At 33.3% G+C, this 22,466-nt stretch overlaps 1 protein-coding gene across 1 annotated transcript in view; it reads right to left on the minus strand.

The window, feature by feature from the left end:
• LEKR1 (leucine, glutamate and lysine rich 1) overlaps positions 1 to 22,466 on the minus strand; it is a 268,126-nt gene that overhangs the window by 114,730 nt on the left and 130,930 nt on the right. Inside the window, exons 5-6 of the mRNA XM_007164823.2 lie at positions 20,641 to 20,816; positions 7,824 to 8,009 (exon numbers count right to left, since the gene is read on the minus strand). Coding sequence (XP_007164885.2) covers positions 7,824 to 8,009; positions 20,641 to 20,816 — 362 coding nt within the window. The remainder of the gene's footprint in view (positions 1 to 7,823; positions 8,010 to 20,640; positions 20,817 to 22,466) is intronic.

Genomic DNA, 22,466 nt, shown 5'->3' on the forward strand with positions numbered 1-22,466 from the left:
TAGTAATTCAATGTTTCTTGCTTGTTTACCAAATTTCCTGTGTTAATTATCTGTTTCTGTTTTTCAACCATTTGCCTGCTTGGGGTCTTGGAGTTTTCTCACACAGTTGAATAAGTTCTTTATATGGTATGGATGGTAACCCTTTGCATACCATATATGATAGAAATATTTTTTTGTCCATCTTCTATTTTTAGGTTTGGCAGTTTTTGAATTCAGAGATTATATTTTTTTATAGGCAAAATCTGTTAATATTAATCTTTGCGATTTCTGAAGTGCTGCTTTATACCTCTGCGATTAGGGTAAGTTCTGTATTTTTTTTTGGTGCTAGTTTTTCCTGTCATTTTTTTCCTATTTAATTCGAGGTTTATTTGGGTGTATTTTGGGTTATTTTGTTTTAGTTACCCCTACACCACTTATTACATAATTTTGCTTTTCCCATTTGTTAATGATCCTTATATTAAAATAGATTCTACTTCTGTATTTGCTATTCTCTTCTAAAAATAACATTGCCATTTTTACAGCTTCTACACAGTCCTATAATAACATATTCAAAATATGCTAGAGCTAGGCAGCCAAACGTGGTTCTTACTTTCCAGACTATTTAAAAAATATGTTTTTTCCAAGATCTGACATGACAGCAATTGACACCAAGCAGCAGAAGCAGTAGAGAATTCATTCCAAGATCAATCTGTGTTCAGGACCATAGGAGGAGGTAGGGGATCATGCAGGGTGTCCAGTGCTTTAAGGACACAGCAGCTGTACCCTCCCAGATGGTTCTTGTGGCATGATTTTGGCTGTGTTTCTGGCAGTTCTAGCTTCACGGTTTTCTAACCATCTTCTAGGCCTGATTCTTCCAACTTCTCAAAGATTCTGAATATCTAAATAATATCCCTTCAGTAAATTTCTTTGATGATTAGAGCTAGTTTCTGGTACTTGCAACTAAGAAACCTCACTAATGCTTAATCTATTCTGTTCTATTCTATTCTATTCTATTTATTATATATATTTTTTACAAAGAGACGTTTTATTAGCATTGTTACAGCAACGCGTCCCAGGAGCGGACGGATCCTCAGCGCACAGCCCACTGAGCTACGAGCGATGAGTCAGAGGGAAACAATTATTGTACACAGTGCAGACAAAGGATCATCCCAAGCCTCAAACAGAAGACGTAAAATCACTTTACAAAAAAGTAAATAAAAATAACACCCATTTTTCTATTTTAAAAAGTGCCATCTCTCGAGTGGCAGAGGATGGAAAGCCCCAGGACCCGGCGACCCAGTAGCCCTGATGCTTGAGGGGCCGGGCCCGCCCTGTTTTCTAAAGCTTAATATAAGCGTCCCAGATCTTCATCTTTCATACTCCTTCTCTACAATTTTCGTTCCTACTAATTTCTCCAGTGCATCAGCCTCACAGCTACCAGCCTTCATCAAAACGTTAAGACCAGAGACTCCCTTTGTAAGGCTTAAATCTGAGTAAAGAGTGAAGAGACAAAACACCAAATCTTAAAAAGCCAAAGGATAGTGGAGCCAGTGCCAATGCACTTCTTTTAAATTAAGCCATTTCTTTCTTTCTTTCTTTCTTTTTCACTCTGCTACAATGTGAACATGCTTTTTCCTATTTTCCTTATTCTTATTGTTAAGCTAGTACCAAATTTTCCTCATCATAGGAACCACCTTGAGCACTTATTAAAAGTAGAGGACATATATACACTACCAAATGTAAAATAGATAACTAGTGGGAAGCAGCCGCATAGCACAGGGAGATCAGCTCGGTGCTTTGTGACCACCTAGAGGGGTGGGATGGGGAGGGTGGGAGGGAGGGAGATGCAAGAGGGAAGAGAAATGGTAACATATTGTATATGTATAACTGATTCACTTTGTTATAAAGCAGAAGCTAACACACCATTGTAAGGCAATTATACTTCAATAAAGATGTTTAAAAAAAAAAAAGTAGAGAGTCTTAGAATCTTGGAGATACTCAGTATGTTCCGACTGATATGCAAGAATGTACATTTTCAATAGGTTCCTTTATTATCCCCACACATGCATTTCCACAGTCCCAGATGTTCTTGTGGTCAGGCAATTTTGGAAAACACTGTCCTAGCTTTAATTCCTAGAAAACTTGCTAGGCCAATGGTCCATTTTTGTGAGAGGGGTAAAGTCCACCACCTCTTTTTTTTTTTTAAAGGAAAAGGAGTTCAGTGTTTTCATATGCCTTTTTGGAATTGACAGAAATGATTAATGAGTTAACAGGCTTTGTCCCAACAGAGACCTGGGTTTGAATCTCAGCAGTTTGACCATGGCCTACATCTCTATGTCTGATAGGAAGAATAAAAGCTTTCACATTAGAATACTGTGAGGATTAGATAAGGGAAAATTAGTCAAATGCTTAGTGCTAGTCAAATGACTGACACAGAGAGAGTTCCTAGTTAGTGAAAATGTTTTCCCTTTCTTCTCATTGTCTTTATTCCCATAAATCACTTTTTTTTTTTCAAACATAGAAAGGTAGTTACTTGACTTAACCCTTAACTACCTGTTGCATGCAATATAAGATATGTTCCCTAATGTCTCACTGTTCTTTTAAGAAACTAAAACATTCAAGGAAATGGCTTATCTTAGAAACCAGATGAAAATGATGAAATAAAAGAGAAATAAGAATAATAATCTTTGGGACGAATTGCATTTTTGGGAAAGTTATGTATAACTGTGAAATGTATTTTTTAGCAAATCTGTCCTGAATTTGTTCTTCTCTCTGAAGTCTAAAATAACAGCATGGCATAGTAAGAGTTTTATTTTACTTATAACTTCATTAATTTTTTAAATGAGTAATACATTCAAGTGGTTCAAAATATTTTTTAAAGTATCAAATATACAGTTGAAATTGTTACACTGATATTCATAATATAAATAGGTCTATAATATTCTTTTCTTTTAATATCTTTGTCTTGATTTTGGTAACAGGGTTACCCTCGCCTTGTAGGGTGAGTTGGGAAATATTTCCAATTTTTGGTTGTTTAGAAAATATTGTGTAAAATTAGGATCCTCTGTTCCTTGAAAGTTGGTAGAACTTGCTTGTTAAATAATCTAGCCCTTTCCTGGTGAGAAGATATTGCTGCAATTTCTTGAATAGTTATAGTAACATTTAATTTTTCTGAGTAAGTCTTGGTAAGACATTTTTCTAATAATATGTCCATTTCATCTAAGATTTCAAAATTGTTGGCAAAAGTTGTTGGCAATATTCACTTTTCTTTTTACTTTTTATCTATAGTCACTGTTTCTGTTTCATGCCTTATATTTTTCATTTTTATCTTCTCTCTTCCTATGATCAAACTTGCTAGAGGTTTGTCTATTTTATTTTATTTTTTTTATCATTGTTTTGTTTTATTGATCTTCTTTATCATATTTTTGTTTTCTATTTCACTGACTGCTGCTTTTATTTGTATTGTATTTTTTCTTCTACGTTCTTTGAGTTTATTTCCTCCTTCTGATGTAAGTATTTAAAGCTATAGATCTCCCTCAAAGCACCACTTTGGCTACATCCCACAAGTTTTTGATGCATAGTGTTTTTTAATACCATTCAATTCCAGATATTTTATATTCATTATAATTTCTGCTTAAACCCCAAAGTTATTTAGCAGTGTGTTTTTGTAAAATTGTGAATGGTGCAAGGATGCCCACTATCCCTATTCTAGTCAAAAATGTATATGAAGTCCTAGCCAGTATACATGTTATGAACCAACTGAGTGATCCAACTGAATAATCCTGAGGTCCAATGAAGAAAGAAAAAAAAAAGAAAAAAGAAAAAACAAGAGATAGGGAAATCTAACAAGCTTCTAGGTAAATGAATGAGTTATCTTTAAAAGAAAAAGAATAAGAGCTGTAGGTAGACTTCTCATTTGCAACACTGAAAGCTAGAAGTCAAAGCATTAGCATAAACAGTCTACTGAGAGAAAAGAACTCAAGTATTCTACACCTAGCTAAGTTAGCAATACATCCATCAAGTTGAGAATTATATTTTATTTTGAATTTCTAAGGAACATTTACAAAACTTGATCACGTACTCAACATAAAGAAAAGCTTAACAAATTCAAAGAGGTATTATGTCACATTATTTAATCAGAATATCCCTAAGTTAAATAAATAATAAAAAAGTAACTCCCTTGCAAAACAAATTAGAAACTAAGAAATATATTCCTAGATAACCCTTTAACCTAAGAAAAAATAAGAAATACAGAGTATTTAGATAGCATTGAAAAAGAAAATAATATTAAAAGCTATGAGATACAAAGTTTACTCAAACAAAAATTTATACTTTGAAATGCCTCTATTATTAAGCAAAAAAGATGAAAAATAAAAGAACTTAGTAGTCCTTTCAGAAGTCTAAAAAATGAAAACAAAAAACAAAAAGAAACCAGGAAGAAAAAATTAATAAACATAGAAGTCAAAAGTAAGGTCATGGAAAATAAAAGTAGTAGAAAGTATTAAAAAAAAAAAACCAAAAACCCAAAAGCTAGTTCTTTGAAAGCCTGATAAATAATAAGAGATAAATAAAAGTAGATACCATTAAAAATCAGAAATCAGGTATCACCACAGGTAGAGGAGATATTTTAAAAATAAGAGTATTACATGCCATATTATGGATACAAATCTGAAATCTTAGAGAAAAATGAATGATTTCCTGTCAAAATATAAATAATAAAAACTGAGCTCAGAAGAACTGAAGATTTAAATAGTCAAATTACTACAGAAAACTCTGGAAACATTAAATAATTACCATTTAAAGAGGCATCAGAATCAGATGAGTTCATAATTGAATTTTACTTAATGATACTGGGTTCACATTCAAGTTTTATCTAACCTTTAAAAAACAGACAATCAAATGTTATTAAACCTATTTATTAACATCACTTAATTTTAACACAAAACTCTAATTAGTGCCCCTTAATAAAGAAAAATTATAGACCAATCTCATTTATAAATGTAGGTACTGAACTTATAAATAAAATATAACCATGTAGAAAATGATATGTAAAAAAGTAGTATCAGGAAATTTAGTAATACAAATCCATTTTACCAGTTGGTTAAAGGAGAAAAAACATGCTTAATATCAATAGATGCTGAAAAGGCATATAACAAAATCCAAAAGCATTTCTAATAAAACATTTAAGTAAAGTTGGAATAGAAGGAAAATATTTGATTAAAAATAAACAATATTTACCAAAAACCAAACATCAAATATAATTCCAAGTGGAAAAACACCGAATGATTTCAATTAAAATCAGGAAGTAGACAAGGATGATCACTGTCACCATTATTATTTAACACAGTTTCAGAGGTTCAAATGGATTTAATAAGATATGAACAAGATAAGAAATAAGATAAAATATATAAACATTGGAAAAGAATAGATGAACTCTTTTTGGGGGGCATTGGGGCTGGTCATATAAATGCACAGCTAGAAAATCCAAGAGACACTAAATAAAAACTACTAGAAGTAATATGAGAATTTTGTAAATTTAATGGATATGAGACAAATATATAAAAATCAATAGCCTTTTTTCATCTATCAATACCAGGACATTGAGATAGAGCAAATAGTTCATTCACAGTAGATGCAAATATGATAGTCATAAATTTTAAAAGAATGGCAAAGAAACATTCAAATAAAACTATAAAATTATATTAAAGAACATAAAACAACATAAGGACATACCATATCCTTGAATGAATAAACTTTTATAATATTAAAAAGACTTAGTATCACTAAAAATGTCAATTCTCTAAAAATTAGTGTAAATATAATGTAATCCCAATTAGAATCCCTGTTAATATCAGAATTTAATGATATTATCTTAAAGTTTATGTGGAAGAATACCTGCTGTGAATATGTAATAAAAGTATACAGACTGGAAGAGAAAAACTTTACTAGATATCTATCAGAGTCTTTGGATTAGAGGTAAATAAATGATCTTAAAGTTCAAATCAAAGAATAACTGCCTTCAAATATATGTTTAAAAAGTAAGAACAAAGGAGAGAGAATAAACTTTACCAGCTATGAGAATATACTGTTAAGTCAAATGAATATGATATTAATGGTACATCTAATAAATTAGTGGAACAGAAAAGAGAATACAATAATAGATACTAGCATTTGTGAAATTTTGACTTATGACAGGTAGTAGGTTTATTCAGTGGGAGAAGGATGGATTATTTAATACATAATACTGATACAACTGGCTATGTATTTGGAAAGAATAAAACTGGAGCCCCAAATCTCACATCATATAAAAAATAAATTCCATATGTGCTACTGACTTAAATGAAAGAAAAACCAAGAGACCATATGTATAATCTAGGAATGGAATGGACTGTTTTAACCAAGACTAACCAGAAACAATAAAAGACATTAATTTGATGATACCCAAAAGAAAAACTTTGATATGGTGCAATTTACTGTGAAAAGTCAATAGACAAATTATACATTAGAAAAAAATTGAATAGAGAAGATAATTACTTTACTATACAAACTGCTCTTAAAAATTGTTAAGGAAAATTCTAGTAATACAATAGAACATTAGCAAAATCTATGAATAGGTAATTCACAAGAGAAAAATTAAAATATCTGATTTTAAAGTTTGTATCTAGTTTCATATTGCTTCTAAATTCATGTGACAACTTCTCTTCTCTTTCAGAATCAGTTCCTCTCCAGATTTCTCTAGTCTGTGGTGTGCTCCCATCATTAAAGACTTCCAAGCAAAGAAGTTCAGAGCCCTCTGTGACTTCTTTCTCACCCTTGTCTACTCAGCCAGGTGTTTACCTCTCTATTTCTGGGTAGTTCTCTCAACCCTGATTCTATTTGAGCCTTCCCAGTGTGGCCATGGAGAGGGCCAAGGAGACATAGTGGGATAAGCATGAGTCTTGGAGTCCAACTAGGTTTGCTTTCACTCCCTGCCATTTATCAGCTATGTGGGAACAAATATGTTACCTCTCTGGACCTTCATTCTCTCCTCTGTAAGATGGGATAATTATACCTGCTATTCATGATCGTTGTGAGAAGTGACAGAAGTAATTTATGTACAGTGCTAACATGGTTTCCAGCACACATTAGGACCTAAAAAATGTTAGTTCTCTACTCTACTTCAGTTTCTTATGGTTAGTCTAGGGACTGGGTTACCAGCAAAGATATTTTCTAAATGGCTACCTGACTCCAATTTCTTGATATTTGGAACACCTCCATACGTTGATAGTAGCTTAATTTTGCTAAAACACTGCTTGTGTTATATCATTCTCCTGATTACCAATTTTCAAAGATTCCTTATTGCCTTCAGGAAAAAGTACAAACCCCATAGCCTTACTGCTAACATATTCATTGTTCTAAGGTAAAAATTTTAAAACCTTGCCCAAGGTTCCCAAAACATAATTTTTAACCTTTTCATTTGGGAAAATGAAGGAATGCCTAAAAATTTGGAATCACCTTACATAACAGCATATGCTATATTTTCCTTCAGTATTCTAAACCACCATCCACTGGGAATAATGATATACAAAAGAAAATTCTACTTTGTTTTCCTGAAATCTCACTTTGTACTTGAAATGTCTTTAATATATTCACTTAATACTTGCCACTCTAAATGGCAGAATAGGAATGGATGATAGCAAACATTTATCACAGAAACAGTTATTGGCATTGTTATTAATAATTAGGCATAGTTACAACACAAACTAGTTAAAACAAGATTTTGTTGTGATCATGAGAGAAATAAAAATTTAGACATTACTTTATTATGTCTAGTTGCTAACAACAGCAAAAAATAATTCTTTTACCTAGTACTTCCTTTTGCAAGTCATGGCATCTGGTTTGCAAGTTTACTTCCTGTTGTTTGGATGTCTCAATTTGCTGAGATCTCAATATGGCTGCATCTGACAACCATTTCAGATTTTTCATTTCCTCTTCAAGGCATACATTATTTCTCTGGGACACTGTCAAACTTTTATTTAGCATCTTTATTTCTGTAAAGAAAATTCAAAGTTTACAAATAGATAACACTGGATCATAAAACATTTCTTAAAAAATGATTATTTTCTTTTAGAAAATGAATAGTTGAAGCCAACATGACTTCTTTGATTGTATAGTGACACCTAACCGAAAACTTAAGTTTTAATTTAGTAGTTATTCTGAAAAAGAAATGAAAAAAGGATTGTATTGCTAAATGATGCATGAAACCTTTTAGTAGTTTTTTTAAGCCTTTAAATTGTATTAAATGGCAATCCTGCCTGCTTTTTAAATACTCACATGAATGAATAAAATAATATCCATGTAATGTTCTGGGTTTTATTGAAATTAAATTGTTTTCTTGGCAACACGGTTCAGAAAAGTAAATTTAAATGTGCTAGCATGAGCTGGTTAGGAAGTATTTCTAGGAGATAACTAGGACATATTCTATACAAATTATGAAGAAAGGTGGTAGGGGTGGAGAGAAATAAAAGGATATAGTATCTAAAACTAATAAATTTATGGGCAGAAAGTATTAGCTAATATATCTTAATGGTTCTAATAACACTCTGTCCCCTCAAAATAAGAGCAGAATTTCATCATAGCAATCAATTCTCATTATTCTATCTACTTAGATTAAGTTTAATAAAAATATGCCTTCACAGCATTATGTAGATTTAAATGTGCTAATTTTATATAATTTTGTGAGAAATGCATGGAACATTTTATCCTTCAGAATGATAATTATCAAGGTCTCCTTTGCTTAGTGTTTTCAGCACTGCTGCCTTAAGCCACCATTAAAATATACAGACACACATGCAATAATAATAAAAATACTATAAAATTTGTACAACCACAATTAACTGAACTGATGAAGATGTGATCTACGTGAAAATCTGGACGGTCTGCTTTTTCAGAGAGCTCACTTGGCATTTCTTCCTTGCTTAGCTCATCCTGGACTATGTGATGGGTTTAGTGTGTTATTGGGTGTCAAAGGAGGTTGGCTTGGTTTACTGGTCTTGGAGCCATCACAGCAGAAATAGTAGCCACATGGGCCAGCAAAGACCAGAAGTAGACATCCATGGGACAGACATGGCTGCAGAGGCAATATGGCCAGTAAATGGTTACAGGAGAAGTAAAGCAGGACGCTGAACAGAGCACAGAGAAGAGAACATGCCCCAAGGGATGGTGATGAGTAGGATCAGGAATGTGGTCTAAGCAGAGAAAAGCAAAATGCCTTTCTGTGGGAAGAAAGTACATCTGGAAGAAAAAGTGGCATTTAAGGTAGACCTAGGGCATGAACACAAGGGGTCTTGGCACCATCTTCACCTTTAATTCCTACTCAAAATGGAAAACCTAGAGAAATAAATTGGCAGGGATCAAATAAGTGGGGGTCTACTATATTCCAGTGGTTCCTTTATATGGGAATTTTTTCCCCTTGGAATAGCTATATGCTTCTAAAAATTTATGGATATGTTCCCATTTGTGTGAGGAAAAGTACTAACACAGTAGTACATAGAATTTTTTTTTTTTAATGTAGTTAAAGAAAATAAGGAGGTTGCAATTTTTCTTCAGGCCTAAAAAGTCTTCCCGGGTAATTTTTCTAGCCATAATGGTAGCTTCTTATGGTTGAATAAACTGTACCATACCGTAACCATATCTGTCTATGATTAAGTCAGAATGACATTGCAGAGGAGTGCACACATGCTGTGACCTATTTATCGTTTGCCAGAATGGTACTGCTTAGGTTCACAGGCTGACTCTCTTAGTGTACACTACTATCTGTCTCTAAAATAACTCCTTGTGTCAATGTGACTTTCTATCTGACATTAAAAGAATAAGAATTTGCAATACAAATTCATTTGTGAAACATATTGTAACACATGGAAAAGTACAGTAAGATTTTTAACAGGAAGTTTCTAACATGGAAATAGGAGAGTAAACTCAATGGGGGTCAAGTAACTCACCCTTGGCAAATTATACATCCCCCGTACCTATGGCAATCCTGGTGTCAAATACTTAATCCTACTTTCATCATTAATACAACTTCGTAATTGTCACTTATGTGTCCCAATTTGGGTTCATAAATTATGATCAACCTATTCTGGTCATTGTACCCACCATACACTTTCCCTGTCTTTGCACCACCCCATGAAGAAGGTCCTCCTAGCCTCATACGTTGGACCTACCACAGCTCTTAGGCTACCTCTGCCTGGAAATCTTTCCTGACCAGATCTGTAACTTGTGCCAATTACACCATTTCTATGGCACTGATCATATGCATACATGTGACCTACTATTAGACTGTAAGTTATTTTAGGCCAGAGGTAATATCTCATTCATTTTTTATTCCTCCCATAATTTCTGCCACAACATTCTAGAATTAATAGAAGCTCAATAAATAGCTACTAAATGAGTAAAGGCATTATTGCACAAAGCTTCTAATATACCACTAGTTGAAAATCCTAAATATGTGTTTATCTTAACTCTCCCTTCACTTCAGAGGCAAGCATTTTGAGCCCCAAATTATTTAATGTAAGACTTGATAAGGCAGTAAACACACACATCTAAAAGAAGGAAACATTTTTAATAGGATAAGCAAATAGGCCTATTCTATCCCCAATTTCATCAATTTTATGAAAAATGTGGACTACATTTCTAAGCCTAATTCAGAACTTGAATTTTAAAAGTTCAAGAGCTATTCGGTCAATAGTTATTTTGAGAGTGGAAGCAAATTGATTCTATGCTTGGTAAAATATTCTGCCTTGGTAAAAACATGATTTTTTTCTGAAATTTCTTCTACTAAAATAGCTATGCTCTGATTTGAGAAAACCTAATCTATGAAAAGTTAGACTTAAAAATATTGATTACATAAAGTGATAACCACTAATTAGAAGAATAGGAAATACTTCATTTGTATCTTCTACTTAATATTCAGCATACTTTGTCAGCAAGAAAATATTAAACAATGCCTTTTTCTAGAAACTTCCTTCCTATTTTGGACTTTGATTTTAAATGTAAATTAATTTTAATGTGAAAATCTTTCAAAGTATCTGAATAATGTGTGCAGTATATATGGGGTTTACTACATTTATTAGTTTGCTAGGGCTGCCATAACAGAGTATCACAGACTGGGTGGCTTAATCAATAGAAATTCATTTCTCACAGTTCTGTTGGCTAGACGTCTGAGATCAAGGTGTCAGGGTTGGTTTCTTCTGAGGGTCATAAAGGACAGAGCTGTTCCAGGCCTCTCTACTTGGCTTGTAGATGGCCGCCTTCTCCCTGTGTCTTCACATTGTCTTCTCTGTGTGTGTGTCTGTTTCTAAATTTCCTCTTCTTGTAAGGATACCAGTCATTTTGGATTAGAGCCCACCCGTTTAAATTTAATTGTTTCTTTAAGAACCCTAACTCCAAATATAGTTATATTCCAAGGTACCAGGGAGTTAGGACTTCAACATATGAATTTGAGAGAGATACATTTCAGCCCATAATGCTATATTTTAGAATAATTATTAGCATTTATGTTGTGATTATAAATATGCAAAAATAGGTGAGCATGTGGAGTATAGAAGATAAAATGGAAAACTGAAAACAACTGAGTTAGTATAGATGAATTAGGAGTTTATTTTACTTCTTATAAAAATGTTTCAAGTTTTATTTTACGTCAACTTTTCAAATGAAGAACTATGCCGCGCAGAATCAACTCACACCCTAAGGATATATCCATGTGATCACAAATAAAAGCTAGTATAGAAAAAAAGTATGTTATTTAAAATGTTTGTAATATTGTCAAAGTTTATAGCCAATAGATGTTTTTAGCTTTTAAAGTAAGTGTGACAGAATTTGCTAGCGGATGCAAGTATAATTATTAGTATTAATCTCATACAGTCAATTTATTTGTCTTGATAAAATTTTTCTGTTGTTCTTAGTCCTGTTAGCTTAGTCAATGAACTTAAAATTAAGTTACATCATTAAGTTTTTAGGAAGCCTCTATAACCTTATTACCAAGGCATACTGATATAAAATAATATTAAAAAACTCTGAAACACTAGATTTATTATTTAATGAAGGGATCATAAAACACTATATAGGTTTTTTTAAAAAAACTATTTTGAAATACTTAGAGATTTACAGGAAGTTGTAAAGAAATGTATAGGAAGGTCCTGTGTTGCTTTTATTCCTCCTCTCCCCATGTTGACATTTTGTATAACTACAGTACTCTATCAAAATGAAGAAACTGCTCTTGGTATAATCCACAGAGCTAATTCAGATTTCACCAGTTATACACACCTTTCTGTGTGTGTGTGTGTGTGTGTGTGTGTGTGTTTGTGTGCATAGCTCTATGCAATTTTATCACATATGTAGCTTTGTATAACTACCAACATGACCAAAACATAGGATTATTCTATCACCACAAAGCTACCTCCTGCTACCCCTTTATAGCCACACCCACTCCTATCCCTACCACCATTCCTAATCCCTGGCAACAACTAATCTGCTCTCCTTCTCTATAATTTTGTTATTTCAAGAATGCTACATAAATAGACTTATATAATATGTAACCTTTTTGAGGCTGGATTTTTTTCACGCAGCATAGTCCCTTGAGCATGTATTAATAATCTGTACCTTTTTTATTGCTGAGTAGTATGCCAGTTTGTTCTTCATTCACTGAAGGACATTTGGGTTGTTTCCAATTTTGGTTATTATGAATAAAGCTGCTATGAACGTGTATGTACAGGTATCTGCATGAACTTAGGTTTTCATCTCTTTGGGACAAATGCCTAAAAGTGCAACAGCTGGGTCATGTGGTAAGTGCCTTTTTAGTTTTAGAGGAAATTGAAAAATTATTTTCTAGAATGGCTGTACCATGTTACAGTCCCACCAGCAATATTGATTTGGTTTCTCTGATCCTTGCCAACACTTGCTTTGCTCAATTAAAATTTTAGACATTGTAGTAGATATGTAGTAGTATCTCATTATGGTTTTAATTTGCATTTCCCTAATGACTAATGATATTGAACATTTTTTTCTTGTGCTTATTTGCCACCTGTATATCCTCTTTGATGAAATTTCTGCTCATTTATTTTGCCCGTTTTCTAATTGCACTATTTTTTTGATGTAGAGCTTTGAGAGTTTACAAAAAATAGATTCTAGATACAAGCCCTTTGTCAGATATGTGCTTTGCAAATATTTCCTCCCAGTCTGTAACTTGCCTTTCCATCCTTTTAACAGGGTCTTTCGCAGAGGAAAAGTTTTTAATTTTGCTGTGGTCCAATTTATCAATTTTTCCTTTTATGTATCATGCTTTTAAGTTCAAGTCTAAGAATCCTAGTTTACAAAGATTTTCTTTTTTTCCTAAAAGTTTAATAATTTTATATTTTACATTTAAGTCTATAATCCATTTTGAGTTAAATTTTTTATAAGGTGTGAGGTTTGGATCAAAGTTTTTGATATCCAGCACCACTTGTTGAAAAGGCTAGGCTATCCTCTACTGAATTGCTGTGCACCCTTGTCAAAAACGAGTTGGGCTGTATAAAACATATAAGCTACAAGGATATGTTGTAAAATACAGGGAATATAGTGAACATTTTATAATAACTATAAATGGAATATAACCTTTAAATATTGTGAATCACTATGTTGTACACCTGAAACTTATAAAATATTGTACATCAACTATACCTCAATAAAAAAAAAACCCAGTTGGGCATATTCGTGTGGGTCTAAATAAATATATATACATATATATTTAATTTTAACATTTAATTGTGAAATAATTGACATTCATCACTGTATAAGTTTAAGGTGTACACCATGATGGTCTAATTTACATAGAGTGTGAAATGATCACCACAATAGGTTTAGTAACACCCATAATTTCATATAGATACAATAAAAAGAAAAAAAATTCTCCTTGTGATGAGAACTCTCAGGATTTACTCTCTTAACAACTTTCCTATATATCATAGAGCAGTGTTAACTATAGTCATCATGTTGTACATTATGTCCCTAGTAATTATTTATCTTATAACTGGAAGTTTGTACATTTTGACAACCTTACTCCAACTCCCCCTCTCCCTCCCCACCTCCACCTCTGATAGCCACAAATCTGATCTCTTTTTCTATGAGTCTGATGTATAGTTTTTCTTGTTTGTTTATTTATTTATTTATTTATTTAGATTCTACATACGAGGAGATCATACAGTATTCGTCTTTCTCTGACTTATTGGGGTGGCCAAAAAGTTCATTCGGAATTTTCCATAAGCTGTAACGGAAAAACCCGAATGAAATTTTTGGCCATCCCAATGTTTCACTTAGCATAACATCTTCAAGGTCAATTCATGTTGTCCCAAATGGTAGGATTTCCGTTTTTATGGCTGAATAATATTCCATTGTGTATATATATATATATATATATATATATATATATACACACACACACACACCCATTCACCCATTAATGGATACAGGTTGTTTCCATGTCTTGGCTATTGTAAATAATGCCACTATGAACATGGGGGTACAGATATATTTTGGAGTTAGTGTTAATAAACTCAGGTAAAAGCTTAATTGAATAGTCAAGACAACAAACTAGAAATAAGAAACAGTAACAAAATAAAAGGGTGTCATTATAACTGACATTAAGCCCTTATAATTTTTGTAAATAGGAAATAAACCAAAATAAAATTATAACATTTTAACAGTTTTAAAGTATAAAAAGTTCATTTCACCATTTATACCAGCATTGTCCAATAGAAATACAATGCAAGCCACATATATACATTAAAAATTTCTAGTAGCCACATTAAAAATGTAAAAAGAAACATGTAAAATTAATTTTAACAGTGTATTTAATTCCACATATCCAAAATACTACCATTTCAAAGACAGACTAGAGCCACATTCAAAGTGCTCAATAGCTCTGTGTGGCTGGTGGCTACCATATTGGACAATGTAGGTCTATATACTTCCTAGGCTTTTGGTCATCTTTTTGTGTAGGTGTGATAGTTACTCAAGCTTTACAAGAATTAACCTTCAAAAGCATTACACTCTATTTTCTCTGAATCTAAATTTAAGATAAAGATTATTTACTTAAAATTTTATATTGTGAAATTGGCATGTTTATATATTTACTAGAACTGCTGCTAATTTTAAAGTGTGCTCAAATTGATCAGAGATTATAAAAAGGCAAGCATCAGCATATTTGTAGTTTTGCATATACTGGTACATGTTTGTATATATGTGCCCTGAGGCTTCGATTGTGCTGATAACATTTAGTAAGAAGAAATTTTTTTAAAAAGAGGGGGAAAAACCCTTACAATAATATAGCTTCACTTTCACACACCCCAACTGTTATGGTCACTAAGCTCTTGCTTGGAAATTAAATATACTGTCCTTGTGTATGTATTTCCATCTCTGAGCTTCTGCAATCACCACTGTGTAACTTCCAAACAAAGCCCTCACACTTCTGATATAAAAGCGATGTGATTTATTATAATGGTAAATGTTAAAGTTAAGGTTTGAAAACTACCTCCTGTCTTCTCATGTTAGATAAAATGTAATACTACTTGATTCTTCAATACCACTTTTAGGAATTAACTACGTTAAAGAAAAAAATGGGACAACATCATAGAGATTCATGAGTAAAGATGTTCACTGAAACCTTATTTATAAAAGCAAAAACTATGATCAACCTAAATGTCCACAAATAGAAAGCCCGTTAAATAAGTTAAGATACATTCCTACAATGAGATGTTATGTCAACATAGTTTACACAGTTAGTTGGCATGACTGTATATTTCCATGATATATTATTAAGTATATATATCTATGTGGTGAAAATAAAGATTAGAAAGTTCTATATCAAAATGTTAACAGCAGATATCTTTGTGGAATGAGATTTTAGATGATGTTCACTTCCTCCCTTGTTCTTTTTCTGTATTTTCTATGTGTTAACATTGAGGCTATTTTATGTTTATAGTCAGAAAAATCCTTAAAGGCATTTGAATTTGAAGGAAAAAAAAGAATCATCAAGTTTTGCATTTCCCTCCTTAAAGTTCAAAAAATAAGTTTCAAACAAGCTTTAAAAATCAGATTGAGAATTTTACTACTGATAGTAACCCATAGCTTCAGGCAGACGTAACTCATAAACAAAGCCTCTTCTTTCTCCTTACTCTCTCTCCCTAGATATAGAAGTAATAAGTGAGCATTATCAAAAACATTTAGAAAATACTCAGAGGTTTTAAAAGGAACATAAAAATTATCAGATTTAATCTGGGTTAAAATTTGGGTGTCCTTTATTTCCATTTAAATTCTACAATGTTCACTGAGCACCTACACTGTGACAGGCAAAATTCTCTCAAAACACTAGGAAGGACAGATAATATCAAATAGTAGTAAGGATAGAGAGAAACTGGAAAGCCATAACATGAATGAACCTAAAAAACAATTTTGTTAAATAAAAGAAATTAGACATAAAGGACTATATATTTATATGAAACATCCAGAAAAGGCATGTATTTATAGAGGGAAAAAGCAGATCAAGTGGTTGGCTGAGGGTGGATAATGACAGCAAATTTACTCAAGGGAATATTTCTGGGTGACAGAAATGTCCTAAACTTGGATTATAGTGATGTTTGCACAACTCTGAAAATTTACTAAAAATCATTGAATTGTACATGTAGGGTCATTGTCATGGTATGCAAATTATACCTCAATAAAGCTGTTTAAAAAGCCAAAAAAAAAAAAAAAAACAACACTAGGAAGACAGCATTCAGCAAAGCCATCAAAATTCCTGTCCTCCTGAAGATTATAGCCTAGTGTGAGGAGTCTGGCAGTAAACACATAAATCAGTAAATGGATAAGAATATTTCTGACAGTGATAAATGTTATTAAAAATGAAACAGAAAAATAGGATAGAGAAGTGTAAGGGAAGACTACTTTAACTAGGATGGCCAGCAAAGAGCTCTCTGAAGAGGTGACATCTGAAACAAGACGTAAGTCATAAGAAAGGGCAGCTACTTGTTCTGGGAGACCCTTAGCTAATCTCCCCTTCATGTACCTGCAGTACTTCCCTTTGTCCTTATATTATATGGGTCACATTCAGTGAGAATAAAGTGAGTGAGCTTTTAAAGTGAGGAAGGAGTAATATTCCTCCATGCAGAGGGGTTGTCAGTACCTCCTTGCTTTTCTATCTCTTTCTGTGATTGTGACATATTGCAGTCTATGTGCTCCTCTGTGGTTTACCTAAACTAAGTCCTAAAGTGGACAATTAGCTTAAAAGATTCCCCCAAAGAAATCATGCATTAGGGAAGATACTAATAATGCAACACAAATGAAAACAAAAATGGGTAGAGCTGATGCTTCTCCTATTCTGGTATGACTGAGTTCATCATTACTGACATTATGAGGTAAATATTCTATAATAAGATGTGACAAGACACTCAAAAATGAGAAAATTATCGAGAAGTGATTTGAATGTGGATTAATATCCTCTATATTTGTCCCATTAAAATGGCTAAAATTTAAAAGACTGACAACACTAGGTGTTGACAAGGATATGGAGCAACTAGAACTCTCATACTTTGCTGGTAGGGATTTAAAAGGATCAACCACTTTGGAAAACTATTGGGTAGTTTCTTAAAAAGTTAAATATAACCTGCCATAAGACCCAGCCATTCTACTCCTAGGTATTTACCGGAAAGAAACAAAGGCATACATTCATCAAAAGATATATGTGAATGTTCAAATAATGGAAATGATGCATAAAAAACAGTATATCTATATTATTAACTGTAGTGGACACTGTCAGTGCCCTGCTCATATCCCTTGAACCTTTCAATGTTCTTCTACCAACTTCCAGTTCCCACTATTTGCATCTCTGTGCTGGAGGAATCTTTTCCCTGGAACTGCAGAAAGTAGCACTTCCCACCAAATGGCAGACTACAGGTGCCAAGGAGTTTACACTGTCTGGGAGCAGCCCTTAACCAATGACTCTTGGGAGTTGATGTCCAGCTCCCTCACTCCTTGAGTGAGGAATTCTGAGGCATGTGTTTTAAACCATTTCTCAGTTCCTTCATGGGATTAAGCTCCAGTTGCCCCCTGTAATAGTGCAACCTTTATTGGCTGCATTTCTGTCCCTATACCTGCGTGAACTTCACTTCCCAAATAAACTACGTGCACTTATACCTTTGATTCAATGTCTGCTGAACTAAGACATTAACATACATGTGATATTTTATCTATATTAATATTGATCTCAAAAACATAACTGAATGAAAAAAGCAAGTTCAAAGTATAAGATACCATCTATATAAAATTTAAAATCTAATGTAAAAATAATAAATACAATTAGTACATGCATACATATTAAAGTATAACAATACTTTAACAGTACTTTATATTTGAAATATATTTTCTTTTTTTAAAGGTAAAGTATTAAAAATTAACAATTTTTGCAGTTGAAAACATGGTTGTTATAATATTCATCTGTATTTGTCCAAATTTAATTCTCAAAATTAGTTTAAAATTTTGAGTATTGTCACATACAACTCATTTCTAAAGGCAAATATTATATAATAAAATTAGGAAACTGAGGTTATATGGTTAGAATGCTTTCTTTTTCTAACATTTAACTATAAAAAATTTAAAATATACAGAAAAGTTGGAAGAACTGTACTGTGAACTCAAATATACACACCACCTAGATTCTCCAATTAACATTTTACTATATTTGCTTTATAACATAGCTATTCCTCTATCCATCTTACATATTTATGCATTTCAAGATAAGTCAATATATTTGACTCCCTAAATACTTCAGCATGCACATTGTTAATTAGCGTTCAATATAGATTTCTATTTTTTGAGTGAAATATACCCACAAAGAAATGCATAAATCTCAAATGTACCAATAGATGAGTTTTGAAAAATCCATCACTGTGTAACCCAAACCTCTATCAAAATAGAGAGCATTACTATCACCAAAGAAAGTGCCCTCATGCCCCCTTTCCAGTCAATCCTCCCCTCTGAGGTAACTTCTGTTTTTGTTTTTTTTTTCCCACTATAGATTAGTTTTGCCTATTCTAGAACTTATTTTCCCCTATGTCACTGAACCTAGTTAACAGCTGATTTGAAATCCTAGTCAGCTAATGATATCATCTGGCCCACCTCAGGGTTGGTCTCTATTGACTGTCTGCTCTTTTGAGTAGAAGCCATTTTCCTGTTTCTTCCCAGTTCAAGTAGTTGTGGATTGTATCCTAAACATTGCGGATGTTATGTTATGGAGACACTGGATTCTGTTATGTTCCTCTAGAGTATTGATTTTTTTTTTTTTTGGTATTGCTTTGTTTTAACAGGTAGTTAACTTGGCTGAACTCAAATACTAAAGACTGTTTCCCCTAGGGTAGTAGCAGGTAATGTCAATTGCTTTAGCCTTAGATGAGCTACTTAAGAGTCTTCCTGTACACACATATTCTAGGGATAAGCCAGAGATTTGGGAAGAGTTTATATGCAAAATTTGAGCTCTCACTTTCTATCTCTTTTCAAGGATATCCTCTCACTTCTCAAAGCTGGGGCTGCCTTGATTTCTGTCCTCCAGTCTTAAAGCCAAAAAGACTATAGATTTCTATCAAAGTTCTAGCTTCCCTGCTTGGAATAGATTGTACCCTGCCCTCAATCTAATAGCCATAAAAAAAACACCAAAACAAACAACAACAACAAACAGGGAATTCACCCAGTGCCATCCCCTTCTTTCAGTTAAAAAAATAATAGATTTCTTTAGTTCAGTTTTAGGTTCATAGTAAAATTAAGCAGAAAGTACAGAGAATTCCCAGATACTCCCTGCCCCCAACACATGCATAGCTTCCCCCACCATCAACATCCTGCACCACAGTGGTACATGTTTTACAATTAATGAGCCTACATTGGCACATCATTACCATCCCAAATCTATAACTTGCATTAAGGGTACACTCTTGGCGTTGTATATTCTATGGGTTTTGGCAAAATGTATAAGGACACCTATCCACCATTATACTATACAAAATAGTTTCACTGCCCTAAAATACTCCATGCTCTACCTATTCATCTTTCCTTCCTACCTTGGCAACCACTGACCTCTTTACTATTTCCATAGTTTTGCCTTTTCCAGAATGTCATATATTACAGTTGGAATAATCCAGTACATAGCCGTTTTAGATTGGCTTTTTTCAAATAGTAATAGGCCTTCTTTCAATTTTTCTTATGCTCCCTCCATGTGCTTGGTCTTGGTCACTCTCCAGTGTTTTTAGGTAGTTACTTTGTCCAGAATTTATAGTTGTTATCTGTGGGAAATCTGATCTAATTAGAGCTACTCAGCCATTAACAGAAAAGAAGTTTTAAAATACAAATTTGTACATTTAACAGGAATAACCAGACTTCTGGTCACAGTTCAAGATTGATGTATCAGAGCTTATCTTAGATCAGGCCTATAATTATTAAATTTCAGGGATGGAATAGATCTTAATGGTCATCTAGTATACTAACAAATAACAGGTTTAAAATTAATCATAATTCCCATCACATAAAATGAAGTATCATTATTTCATTACTTATGATATACCATTTACCAAAAAAAGGACGATTATGTTCTAAATATATATAACAAACCTGTCAAGGCTGTTTCACTTATGGATTTAATTTGTAGAAAAACTTCTCCTTTCAGTGAAGTCCAGTTTTGAAAATTATCATATACTTCATTTTTAATACTGGTTAGCTCCCTTTTACTAAAAGTAAGTAATGAAAGAGTCTTATTCCAGAGATACTTGTATTCTGTCAATCTCTGACTGTAAAGAAGTAAGGAAAAATTAGGATTTTTAAAAATGGCAAGCATAATAAAAAATATGTATTTGAAAAAAGGTTTTCTTTGAAAAATGGTTTTGGAGTGACCATACAATCTACTGTTTAAATGGAGACAGTTATGAAAGTAAAAGTAGGTGCTATCTGCATTTCGCTGAGATAACATACAAACTGGGGTTATCCCAGGAAGACTGAGGTATATGGTCACCCCAACTCATTTCCATTGTGTTATAATATTTTAACTATAAATAAAGATAGCTAACTACTTTCATACACATTTTTCTATTAATCTTTTAAAATTAATTTAACAGCAAACATTTAGTGAAGGAAATTCAGTCAAAAGTGACTTAGTCAGGACTTCCCTGGTGGCGCAGTGGTTAAGAATCCGCCTGCCAGTTCAGGGGACACGGATTTGATCCCTGGTCTGGGAAGATCCCACATGCCACGGAGCAACTAAGCCTGTGTGCCACAACTACAGAGCCTGTGCTCTAGAGCCCACAAGCCACAAGTACTGAGCCCACGTGCCACAACTACTGAAGCCCGCGCGCCTAGAGCCCGTGCTCCGCAACAAGAGAAACCACCATAATGAGAAGCCCAAAAACCGCAATGAAGAGTAGCCCCCGCTTGCCACAACTAGAGAAAGCCCGCCTGCAGCAATGAAGACCTAATGCAGCCAAAAAAAAAATAAATAAAATAAATTTTAAAAATTAAAAAGTGACTTAGTCACTGAGCCTAAAAGAGAATCTCAGATTTGTAGACAGCATTCTTCCTGTGCTATAGTCCTACAGGCAGTGTAAAACCTGGGGTAATAATAAATGAAACCTTTTTAAGTGACTGATCCAGTGCTTTTCCTACATCAAATGCCACAGCTCAAAGTAACCACATGTTTTTTACCATCTCAATGATTTTTATTACTTCAGATGTCCTGGGTATCATTTACCTAATAATCAAGCAAGATGCAGACAAGGATATGAGTGTTATCAGCAAAAAGATGATGACTGAAGCCATGGGAGTTAATTATTTGGTTAATATTTATCTACCTAAGTAGACTAAGATCTATTATGCAGAGACTGTATCTGTCTTGTTCATCAGAGTCTCCCTTGCACCTAGGACAGTACCTACCACATAGTATGTACTCAACACATATTGATGAATGAATGAATGAATGAGTGAAAAAAATAGATCACTCTGTTGGAGGAATAAAGAAGTAAGAAATACTGAGGATAAAATACTGTACAACACTAATATTTATGGGAATAAATCAGAAAAGAAACCCTCAAAGGAGACGAGAGAGGAGCAACCAGTGAGTTAGAAGAAAAGCCAAAAAGATAACATCAGAAAAGCCAGGGGATAAGAGAATTTAAAGTAGAGAGTAGTGTCATTGTCTAAGGCCTCAGACAGAGGCTGAACAGAGTCCATTATATCCGGTATTAAGGAGGTCTTTGGTGACCTCAGAGAGAGGCTTCAGGTAGGAAAAGACTGAGCAGTAAAGCAGAAGTGAGAAAATAGTTATGTGGTACCAGCAATCAAGAACCTTGATTGAGGCAGCAAGGAGAGAAAAAGGAAGATAGATACACAGTAGAATGGTTTGTTAGGATGGGAGACACCTGAATGTTTACAGAGCTGAGCAGACAGTA

This window comes from Balaenoptera acutorostrata, chromosome 4, assembly GCF_949987535.1.
Source record: "Balaenoptera acutorostrata chromosome 4, mBalAcu1.1, whole genome shotgun sequence".
NCBI lineage: Eukaryota > Metazoa > Chordata > Mammalia > Artiodactyla > Balaenopteridae > Balaenoptera > Balaenoptera acutorostrata.